The 12,339-nt window shown below is 43.4% G+C and overlaps 1 protein-coding gene across 3 annotated transcripts in view; it reads left to right on the top strand.

Annotated features, from left to right (window-relative positions):
• Positions 1 to 12,339, top strand: part of mllt3 (MLLT3 super elongation complex subunit) — a 109,748-nt gene that overhangs the window by 59,756 nt on the left and 37,653 nt on the right. The window contains exons 4-5 of one of the 3 annotated variants that reach the window (XM_017310568.1): positions 7,489 to 7,632; positions 9,085 to 9,123. The exons of 1 other annotated variant lie outside the window; for it this stretch is intronic. In XM_017310568.1, the coding sequence (XP_017166057.1) occupies positions 7,489 to 7,632; positions 9,085 to 9,123 (183 nt within the window). The remainder of the gene's footprint in view (positions 1 to 7,488; positions 7,633 to 9,084; positions 9,124 to 12,339) is intronic. One more of the 3 variants, XM_008434908.2, reaches the window with a different exon arrangement.

The raw sequence follows: 12,339 nt of genomic DNA, 5'->3' as shown, positions 1-12,339 counted from the left end.
TGGTTCCTCACCTAGGACCTGTCTGCCTTGGGTGACCCTACCAGGGGCATAAAGCCCCAGACAGCATAGCTCCTAGGATCATTGGGACACTTAAACCCCTCCTCCACGATAAGGTGGCAGCCCAAGGAGAGGAGCAGAAATAATCAAATAAGTAAAATCACTAGTCTATCTTTCCCTAATGCTGACACTGTGAACTAAAAAATGGGAAAGTTTGAGAGAGACGGACAGAGTTTGGCGTCTTGAACCCCAGAACTGGCCTGATGATGAAGAAGGTGTTGCAGCAGGAGGTGGCTCCCAGTACAGGAAGAGTACTGACTTAGAGCAGCAGGTCTCGGGCCTCAGGGTGACTTCCTCATGCGCGTAGCGGTMCTCAGCTTCTTGTCTTGCAGCTCTGTAGCTCCCTTCTCCTCGTCTCACGATCTTCCTGGTCCCACGGAAGGAACCCACGAGTTCTTCCTCTTTGCCTTTGTCTTTATCTTCATCTTTGCCTCGGTCTTTATCTTTGGGGTCTGAACCCAGCTGATGAGAGAAGTACAATTTGAAGCCACACGTTGTGGGGCTAACGGGTTGGTCCCCATGTGCAGAACAACGAGTCTTCGGCTCTGTGGACCCGGCTCTTCTTCAGCTGTGGAGTTCTTTGACCATCTCGATCTTGGCTCGAAGCTGCCTGAAGGATCCAACCAAAGATTCCTCTTTTGCACCCACCTTATAAAGGGTTTATCCACCCTTTTGGTGTGTTTATATTGGCTAGCTTTGTTGCTGTGCCTGTCTCATTGGCTGACTGCTTGGACAGATGATCTCATATCCATCACCTTGGAGACCTCATGACCTGATCTCTGTTCTAATGACCCGGAGTTGCTCAACAGTCCTCTTACGTCTGTTGCCTGTCCAATCTTTTCTTAAGAAAGTCAAAGTTTAGCAATAAGGCTTTGGTCACCTCTGCTCTCCCATCAGTTCCTCTTTCCCCCCGACCTTTCACCTACCATCTACCTCCAACACAACATCAGTGACCTTTAATTACAGTAACAACATTTTACACCATTTCAAGTTCAATGTCAAAATCACATTTACAACCTTTTAGTTTCTCTGGTTTAGCATTAATTTATGATATTAAAATAACCACAACTTATTAGTTATTCTTATTATAATCACAATGTGAGTTATCACAGACATTTCTGAAAAGAAACCAAGTATAATCCATTATTCTAATTATTTGATACCAAGTTACAGTTACTTGTTTCACCTGTAAGTACTTCCACAAGTGTAAGAGTAAGTACCAGTATTCTTATAATCCACCCAATTTCAACCTCTGGTTAAACCAATATTAATTATTGGCTTAATTATAAGTCATTACTATTAATTTAATTATTTTACTCTGAATTTTATCCAATTACTCAAAATGTTTAGATTTTATTCTTTAAACCTTTAATGCTTTGAAATAAGGAGCACTCTGAACTATTTTTATACACATGCAGGGAAGCTTTCTTCCTCTTTCTTCAGAAAACCTGCTCTTCCTGTTCCATGACTCTCTTTCTGTCTGACTGATTTTTTATGATTAAATAGAAAAAAGAAGAATTAAAGCAAAGTTTGCAGGACACAATAGCAATACACACAACCAGATTAATTTTTATTACAGTCTGACTCTACGGTTCTGTCTTGATGTCACCTGTGTAATTATTTTCAAAGATAACTTTATTCATCGTTATTACTAAAATCTCCAGCATGGGGAAGTGGGATGAGCTCGACTTTTCTCGACAACTCTAATGAATAAAGTATTTGCATACTGTCTAGAGGTGTGCCGATCGATCGGCCACCGATCATAATAGGCCGATTTCCTTGAAAAAGTGTATGATCGGTGATCGCCGATCACGGTCTCTTGTTGCCGATCACACAAATCGATCACCTGCTTCTCATTTCGCAGCGTGCCTGTGCAGCTGGTCTCCTCTTTCCTTCACACTGCGCAAACGCGCAGTAACAAATCCTTAGCGATGAGGAATATAACGGTACGGAGCCCTCCAGGGGACATGGGGATTTTTTTTTTTCTTTTGCATCCCCTCTCAATACTTATGCGTTCCCTCGCAATATTTTTGTGTTCCCTCGCAATAATCTACTGATCACACTGGACGAAAAGTGGGATTTTTGACCCTGTGTTCTGACGCAAATGGAGCTAGTCAGCGACAGATATCGACAGCAATCGACAGTTGGCAGGGCAGCGCAGTTTCGCCGGGCGCAGTCGAATGCGGAATCCTACAGGGGGAAGGTGCGGAGCTTAACGATTCTACTTAGCATGTGAATAACAACAGGAGACCCACATGAATTGTCAGTCATTGGATGAAAAAACAATGACATCACAATTCATTACTTACACGTGATTGGTTGGTAGATATCTCCCTATTGGACACACTAGACCTTTATAATTACAGGCCTGGTTAAGCCCCTCCCTGATAAATTATAAAAAAATAACCCAGAAATAAATATCGTTCCCCCACTGTAAAACAAGGGGAACGGTATCTGATGGGTGAAATATGGCCATCAGATATCGTTCCCCCACTTTAAAACAAGGGGAACGGTATCTGATGGTTGAAATATGGCCATCAGATACCGTTCCCCCACTTTAAAACAAGGGGACCGTATCTGATGGGTGATTTTAACATAGGGGGAACAGTATGTGATGGGTAATATCGAGCATTAAAATACATTGCCCTGTTTTTATTTCATAAATATATATATATATATGTATATATATAACTAAACATATATATACATTTATAATAATTATAATATATATATATATGTGACTTATATGTATTTATCATCACTATTATTTATTATTATTATTACTATTATTATTATTGTTGTTGTTATTATTATTAGTTTCCCGCAAAAACGTGAAGAAAGTGACAACTTTGCCGAAACATGTTGTTTGAGCTTTCACGGTGTCCGTAGTTCCCTGCGCGCATGCTTTCTCAGTGCTCAGCACAAGCACACGCGTATTGTGCCGCATGGGCGGGTTGGGGCGGCAAGAACACGCAGGGGGAACCGTATCTGATGGGGAAACGCGGATTGACGTAACACCGGCTTCATGACTTGGTCCTCAGATCCATCCCTCGTCCGCCATTTTGTAGACCCTTACTGCGTTCCACACTCTGCCTTGCTGTACTGCGTCACAACAAAATAAATAAAATAACGGGAAGATCAGTTTTCCTTACAAATATGCGAGTGTTCACTAGTCACTAAATGTGAAATCATAACTTACTGTATTTCTGTTCATCCTGGTGGACTCCGTAAGAGCTCCTCGGCACCGTGGTCTGAGGTCTGGCTGGTACGGCTTGGGCCATTTTTCAGGTCTGAAAAAATCAAAGAAGAGTATTTTTAAGAGTTTTTAAGAGCTGATTTCTGATCTCCAGATCTGGTAAAGCTTTGATCTGCCTATTCTGATTTGTCTTTAAGAACTATAATGTAGGAAGATATACACTGAGGTTGTTAGCCAAAATCTCACAATACATGGCCCCATCCATCCTTCTCACAATATGGTGCAGTTGTCCTATCCCCTTTGCAGAAAAGCATCCCCAAAGAATGATGTTTCCACCGCCATGCTTCACGGTTGGGATGGTGTTCTTGGGGTTGTACTCATCATTCTTCTTCCTCCAAACATGACGAGTGGAGTTTAAACCAAAAMGTTCTATTTTTGTCTCATCAGACCACATGACCTTCTCCCATTCCTCCTCTGGATCATTCAGATGGTCATTTGCAAACATCAGACAGGCTTTGACATGCGTTGGCTTAAGGAAGGGCACCTTGCGTGCACTGCAGGATTTTAATCCTTGACGGCGTAGAGTGTTACTGATTGTTTTCTTTGAGACTGTGGTCCCAGCTCTATTCAGGTCATTGACCAGGTCCTGCCGTGTAGTTCTGGGCTTGTTCCTCACCTTCCTCGAGATCAATGATGCTCCACGAGGTGAGATCTTGCATGGTGCCCCAGACCGAGGGAGATTTTCCGTTATTTTGTATTTCTTTCATTTTCTAATAATTGCACCAACTGTTGTTGCCTTCTCACCAAGCTGCTTGCCTATTGTVCTGTAGCCCATCCCAGCCTTGTGCAGGTCTACAATTTTATCCCTGATGTCCTTACACAGCTCTCTGGTCTTGGGCATTGTGGAGATGCTGGAGTCTGATTGATTGAGTGTGTGGACAGGTGTCTTTTATACAGGGTTCAAGTTCAAACAGGTGCAGTTAATACATGTAATGAGTGGAGAACAGGAGGGCTTCTTAAAGAAGAACTAACATGTCTGTGAGAGCCAAAATTCTTACTGGTTGATAGATGATCAAATACTTCTTTCACACAATAAAATGGAAATTAATTATTTAAAAATCATACATTGTATTTTTCTGGATTTTTGTTTTAGATTCCATCACTCACAGTTGAAGAGTACCTATGATAAAAATTACAGTCTTCTACATGCTTTGCAAGTGGGAAAACCTGAAAAATCAACAGTGTATCAAATACTTGTTCTCCCCACTGTAGTCCAAAAGGCATCATGAGGTACTCGAAATGGCCAATAGGGGTCTTAATGCTGTCTTCCACTCTCATCTTCTTGGCGGATGCGGATCAGGTGGTAGGTATTAAGGAGATTGAGTTTGGTGAAGATGGTGGCCTCTTGGACCGGTTTGAATGCTGAAGAGATAAGTGGGAATGGGTATTTACTCTTTATGGTGATGCAATTTAGACCTCTATAATCTATACAGGGTCGGAGGGAACCGTCCTTCTTGCTGACAAAGAAGAAGCCCACTGCCAACGGGAAAGATGAGGGGCGGATTATACCGGCAGTGATCGACTCGTTTATAGGCTTTTCCATATCTTGGCGTTCGGGACATGAGATATTATATAAACAGCTGGATGGAAGAGGTGCTCCAGGCAAGAGGTATAGGGTGCAGTAAGGTTGGTGGGGGGGAGAGAAAGAGCCTTGTCCTTGCTGAAGACCTCCTTGAGATTGTGGTAAACCTTAGGGATACCTGTCAAATCAATGGGGTCCACCTCATTAAGGACCACGGGGGCAAGACTTGTAGGGACGGCACACTGCAAACAGGAGGAGAGACAATGTGAAGACCATGATTCTATGCGAAACTCAGACCAGTTTATGTGTGGGTTGTGCTGCTGGAGCCAACTAAAGTCTAGGACAACTGGAGTCTGGGATGATGAGAAAACATAAAATGAAATAGACTCATGGTGATTACCCGAGACGATTCGCTGAAGGGGCTTGGTCTTATGCGTAATCTTGGGCAGCATGCACCCATCGAGGGCGGGGGCTTTAACTAGTACCGGCAAAGGTACTGTCTCCAAATTGGCTTGGGTGACAAGAGATTGATCTATTAGATTCTGCTCACAACCCGAATCTATAAGTGCAGTGAGGGGGAGCGAGTCATTATTAAACTGCAGGACAGCGGGAAGCAAAGAACAGGGAGCAGAAGAATGAAGTATGGGGCCTGTCAGTTTCCCCTGTCTGACCGACGGGCCTGGAGGTTTGGGTGAATTGGGCAGGATGCAATGAAATGGCCTGTGGTGCCATAGATGCCACATTGGCTGGCATCCATTCTTCGCTGCCACTCCTCCAGGGAGAGGCGGGTTTGGCCTATCTGCATCGGCTCCGTGTATGGTGATGGGGAGCTTTTGAGAATGTGTACGGGTGCTCTGGGAGGTGGTAGGACAAGAGGTCAAGCCAAGGCCCTTGTGTTCCTTTGCATTATTCTTTCCTTGAGATGGTTATCCAGAAGGGTCGCTAGAGTTATTAGCTCGTTTAATGACTCAGGCTCGTCGAGCGGTGCCAACCCATCCTTTATGGGCTCGCTGAGAGCATAAAAGAAGGCGCTCTTTAACGCGCAGGAATTCCAGCCTGAGGCTGTGGCTAAGGTACGAAATTCAATGGAAAACTCTGCAACTGATCTTTGCCCCTGCCTCAAGGATCACAGTCGGCAGGATATACCTGCTTGATCAGCATCTTTGTTAAAACTTGATTTAAACTCTTCAATAAATTGTTTGAAAGTGCAGCCAAAACTGCAATAGTCAGTGAAGCATGCGTCAGCCCATCTTAGTGCCTTCCCAGATAGAAGCCCAAGAATAAATTAAATCTTGGCATCATCATGTGGGAAGCAATGCGGGGAGCGGTTAAAAATCAGCAAGCATTGGAGGAGGAATCCTGCGCAGCCACCCGCATCACCGGTGAATTTCTCGGGGTTAGGTGAACTGATGTCTCGTGAGGTGGAAAGCTACTGGGTGGGAATGGTGGATCGTCAGCGCCTTCTTCAAGGAAGGCTGGTTCTTCGGGCTGCAATCTTAGCAGCAGTTGAGTGACCTGCTCCAGGCGTTGATTAGTGACCTCTTGTCGCTGAGGGTTCTAAGTACGGAATCAGGAGCCTGGATTAGCGAATGTTGTTCCGGCATCGTTCTCCTGAGGGTGTCTACTGGGTGATATTGGCCAGAGTGTTCTGTCATGCTTTTGGGAATTTGTTTAACCCACATGCAGAAACTCTTATCAGGAGATCAGAACAGTTCCGTTAGATTTATTTACAAGAAGTTGAAAGAGTAATAATGAGGGAGTCCAGGACAGGAACACACCCACACTGGAAGGCTGGCTTGGAACACTGAGGACAAAGGAGAGGCATGAATCCAGCAGGGATGCTGAGGCCTGATAATGCCGGTGGCACTTACTCGTGCGGGCAGACGTCCCGCCAGGTAGAAGTGGCGATGGAGCAGTAGTGAGCTGAGGCTGCTTTGGGGCGGAGACCCCTGTAGGGGGTAGCTTGGAACAGGAGGGAGGAAACCATGACCTGAGTGGAATCCCGAGTCGAAGCATACCTAATAGGGCAGAACACAGAAGTAGGTGAGCTCTGAACTCAAAAGGCTTCAGATGAAAATCTGAGACTCTGAGAGGCTGGAGTTACCACATTGGCAAACACTCTGGCGTCAAAGAGCCAGCAGCCGGCTCTTCTTATGTTCCACGATTGGTGACAGAGGTTCCCAACAGTTACTGGATTTATTAACACCTAGTAATATTAAGAGACAGTAACCAATGAGGCACATTTCATTCTGGTTAAGAGCATTAATTATTGTGAGAAAATACAGATTCAAAATTATAAAAACAATTATTGTTTTAGATTTCCTATATCTGCATGCAATCTTGTTGGTACACTGTTCCAGAAGGTTGACATCATTCTTGAAATGTGACTTTTCACAGTGAGCTATGTTACCCACTAGCCAGTGTTACTCAGAAATTAAAGGAAGTTTACATGAAAGACTTCAAATAGGAAATTTGATCTACTAAAAACTGCAACTGAAGAAAATAATCAAAATGAAAATTATTATCCAAGGTGATCTCACTGAATATATGCAAGAAGTGACACATATAGTGATGTTTCTCGACTGCTGCAACAGCAATATTAAGCTATTTCCTTTGTCTTTCCCCCCATATTGGTGGCTGGCACTTTTCTTAGGAAGAACCGAAGAAAGTTCGCTTCGATTATGACCTGTTCCTCCACCTTGAGGGTCATCCGCCTGTCAATCATCTCCGCTGTGAAAAGCTGACATTCAACAACCCAACAGAGGACTTTCGAAGAAAGCTGCTGAAGGCAGGAGGGGTGAGAGTGTGTTGGAGGCACTATTTTGTCTTATTCCACATATAAGGATGAACTTTTCTCAGATATAAATTTTTATTGACAACTGTGATCAATCAGTTAGTCATACAGCTAAGAGTAACAGACCTAAAATTGTTGGAGACATATTAAAAAGGAGCAAACTAAGAAAAAGTAGACAAAACAAAGTTTGGTTCCAGGTCACACTATCAGCACCTTAAGAATTTATCTTAAAGTAAAAAGAAAAAACACTTAAGTGTGAATACAGCTCTCATCAATGCCTCTTTTTAGAGACAACTGAGGAAAACCAAATAACAGGAATAACAAACTGCAGGAACATACAATAAATGTAAACGGTTCTGAAACCATAAATGTTTCGACCCTGCTTTACTTTGACACTTCATAAAATTTAGTTATAGACTAAATTTTATGAAGTCTAGTCTATAACTAAACTTACTGACTTAATGGATCAAGTGAAATATCAACCAGTAAGATTGATTCAGATTGGCCAATCTGATCAGTGTAAAATAAAAAACAACTGTGTTAGTGTTACAGATCTTCGATAAGTCTATTACAGAGAGTGTCTCTGCCATCATCAATTGGCTAATGGCAAATATTAATATTTTTCTAGAAAAACCTTGGTGCTTTGAACATTGAGTTTAAGTTATGATACTTCCCATATATTTATTATTTCTACATATTGTAGGTTGTCGGGCTATAAACCAAAAAAGGTTTTAAAATAAAGCAACTTAAAAAATTATAATTATAATAACACATTACTTGTATTGAGAGCCACTACAATACATCAATGTTTAAGAAGAAATTTATGAAGTGGGTTTACTCATTAAACTTGTTTTTATTTAGAACCTTAAATTTTTGCAAAAGTGTTGTAACATGGATTAGATCTGTGACACTGACCACAGGACTATATGATTGCAAACCAAACTCATATCTAATATATATTTAGTTTGATTTGTATGGCTCTTAAAAGTTCATTAAGGATGAAAACTACTCGTTTGATGTGCATTGCCACTTATTGCGGCTGCAGATTGAACACATTAAAAACCTTCCATAGAGATATCGACCTAATAAGAAACATTATTGCAATACTACTCACTGTCAATCCAAAATGTTCATAATCTCTAAAACCTGAGTATTTAACAAAGTAAAAGGGAAAGTGGCTTTCTTAGAACAATATCTACATGTGCACAAATATTGAGCAACTATTAGTGTGCAGAATTTTATGTACACTAATTATTATGCACCTTTTACTCTTCATGTAAAAGTTACTGTTAGGTAGAGTTTATAAAGAAAGTCTATTCCTGTATTTATCTATGCTCTAATTGGATAACATTCACATTGTTTTATCTTTTTTGTTTGTCAATGATCAGTTAATATTAATTCCTGCAACCAAAGTATTTCTTACACATTTGTGAAAATTTCCTTCTATGTTTACAGACACGGGATCCTCACAAACGAGGTTCAGAAGAATCAAAAGTAAGAAAAGTGAGAGGAAGGGAGGAGAGGGCGGGGCAATACATAAGCAACTAATCAGAAGGAATAATTTAATGGATTGTTACTAAACATTTTTTGTGTCTCTTGACACATTGCTTTTATCCTGACTGGTATGTTAGTAGTTAATCTTCAAAATTTAATAAGGCAATACTGTTCTGACTTGTGACTTTCTTATATATGTGTGTGTGTGTGTGCGTGGGTGTGTGGGTGTGTGTGTGTGCGTGTGTGTGTGTGTGTGTGTGCGTGTGCGCGCGTGTGTGTGTGGGCGTGTGCGCGCGCGTGTGTGTGTGTGTAAAACATTCCCTTGTCATCAATCGTCCGCGGGTGGTCTCTCTCTCATCCTCTTGAGCTTGGGTCCTCTACCAGAGGCCTGGGAGCTTGAGGGTTCTGCGCAGTATCTTGGCTGTGCCTAGAACTTCACATTTCTGGACTGAGATATCTGATGTTGTTCCTGGGATCTGTTTTAGCCAGTTTGGGGGCGACTGCCCGAGGGCCCCGATGACCACACGCCTGGAAGGTGTGGTCTTCACCTTCCAGGCTTTTTCCAGTTGCTCTCTAAGGCCCTGGTATTTCTCCAGTTTCTCGTGCTCCTTTTTCCCTATGTTGTAATCACTTGGTATTGCTACATCTACCACAACGGTTTTCCTCTGTTGTTTATCCATCACCACAATGTCCGGTTGGTTCGCCATTACCATTTTGTCTGTCTGGATCTGGAAGTCCCACAGGATCTTAGCTCGGTCATTCTCCACCACCATTGGGGGTGTTCCCGACTTTGATCTCGGGGCTTCCAGTCCATATTCTGCACAGATGTTTCTGTACACTATGCCCGCCATTTGGTTATGTCGTTCCATGTATGCTTTCCCTGCCAGCATCTTGCACCCTGCTATTATGTGCTGGACTGTCTCAGGGGCCTCCTTGCACAACCTACACCTTGGGTCTTGTCTGGTGTGGTAGATMTGAGCCTCTATTGCTCTGGTGTTTAGGGCCTGTTCCTGTGCAGCCAGGATGAGAGCCTCTGTGCTGTCCTTGAGTCCAGCTTTTTCCAGCCATTGGTAGGATTTCCTGATATCAGCAACTTAAGTTATTTGTTGGTGGTACTTCCCATTTAGGGGCTTGTCCACCCATGATGGTACCTCCAGCACCTCATCCTCTCTTCCCCATTGTCTGAGACATTCGCTGAGCACATAGTCTGTTGAGGCTTTGTCCTTGATGTATTTATGGATCTTGGATGTTTCATCCTGAACAGTGGCTCTCACACTCACTAGTCCTCTGCCTCCTTCCTGACGGCTCGTGTACAGGGTGCTCAGGGTGCTGGATTTGGGGTGGAACCCTCCATGCATGGTTAGTAACTTCCGAATCTTAACATACGTGCCCTTTATCTCTTCCATTGGCCAGCTAATTATTCCTGCAGGGTATCTGATTACTGGTAAGGCATAGCTGTTTATTGCACGGATCTTGTTCTTGCCATTGAGCTGGCTTTTCAGGGCTTGCCTTATTCGTTGGAGGTATTTGGCTGTGGCTCCTTTCCTTGTGACCTCATYRAGGTTGCCATTTGCTTGTGGTATTCCCAGGTAACTGTGCTCTATGTCTGCTATTGTTCCTTCTGGGAGTGAGACTCCTGTGTGGGCGACCTTCCCTCTCTTTGTAACCATCCGGCCACACTTCTCTAGTCCGAATGACATCCCAATGTCAGTGCTGTAGATCCTGGTGGTGTGGATCAGTAAGTCGATGTCTCGCTCGCTCTTGGCATACAGCTTGATGTCATCCATGTAGAGGAGGTGACTGATTGTGGCCCCATTCTTGAGTCGGTATCTGTAGCCAGTCTTGTTGATGATTTGGCTGAGGGGGTTCAGACCTATGCAGAACAGCAGTAGGGACAGAACATCTCCTTGGAATATGCCACATTTGATGGACACTTGTGCAAGTGGTTTGCAGTTGGCTTCAAGGCTGGTTTTCCACAGCCCCATCGAGTTTGCTCTTAGAGTCTTATTGATGTTGTACATCTCTAAGCATTCAATGATCCAAGTGTGTGGCATTGAGTCATAGGCTTTCTTGTAATCAATCCAAGCKGTRCACAGGTTGGTGTGTYGGGTTTTGCAGTCTCGGGCGACTGTGTGGTCTACAAGGAGTTGGTGTTTGGCTCCTTTGCTATTTATGCCTATGCCCTTCTGTGCAATGCTCATGTATTTCTCCATGTGCCCGCTTATCTTAGCCGCTATGATGCCTGACATGAGCTTCCATGTTGTAGAGAGACAGGTTATTGGCCGATAGTTGGATGGGACTGAACCCTTTGAGGGATCCTTCTGGATCAGRATTGTSCGCCCTTCAGTTAACCATTCAGGGTGAGTCCCATTTTATAGCAGCTGGTTCAGTTGAACTGCCAGTCACTCATGGAGGGCAGTGCAGTGAGTTTCTTCAGCCAGAAGGCATGGATCATGTCAGGTCCTGGTGCTGTCCAGTTTTTCATACCTGAGACTCTTTCTTGGACATCTGTCACAGTGATGGTTACGGGGCTTGCTCAGGGAGGTTGCTGTGGTCCTCTCTTAGAGAGGTTAGCCACTGTGCATTGCTGTTGTGGGACGCCTCCCTTTCCCATATGCCTTTCCAGTATTGTTCAGTCTCCAGCCTTGGTGGGTCTGCTCTGTTGTTAGTACCCTGCCATTGGGACTACACTTTAGCTGATTGGGTGGAGAAGAGCCGGTTAATTCTCCTGGCTTCATTCTCTCTCTTTAGGCGGCTGGCCAAGGCTTGAAGCCTTTGTTTGGCAGTTTCGAGTTCTTCAGGTGCATCTGGCTGTACTTCTTGGGTACTGATCTTGGGTACATTGCACCCCTTTGGAGCTCTGACAGTTGGCTCACTTTCCTCCTAGTTATCCTGATTTTAGCCTCTAACCCAGTGTTTCTCAACCTTTTTTGGCCCAGCGCCCCCCTAGCCCTTATTCAGTTCCCTCACCGCCCCCCACCAAAGAATTTGCAGGCTACTTTGCACTGACCATTATTTTATCATTAATATTACTATCACTATTGTAGATGTTTAGATTTTTATGCTTGTTTCTGTATCTATCATCAAAAATAATTTCCCAGAGAACAAAAAAGCCATGGGGATAGAAATTATTTTCACAGGTGTCTACGAAAAATGCAACAAACATTCAAGTTAAAATTAACAGCAGCCAGTCAGAGTGGAAAAAATATTCTTATT

Source organism: Poecilia reticulata, linkage group LG18 (genome assembly GCF_000633615.1).
Source record: "Poecilia reticulata strain Guanapo linkage group LG18, Guppy_female_1.0+MT, whole genome shotgun sequence".
NCBI lineage: Eukaryota > Metazoa > Chordata > Actinopteri > Cyprinodontiformes > Poeciliidae > Poecilia > Poecilia reticulata.
The sequence above is the reverse complement of the archived record's forward strand: the minus strand, read 5'-3'. Positions and strand labels throughout refer to the sequence as shown.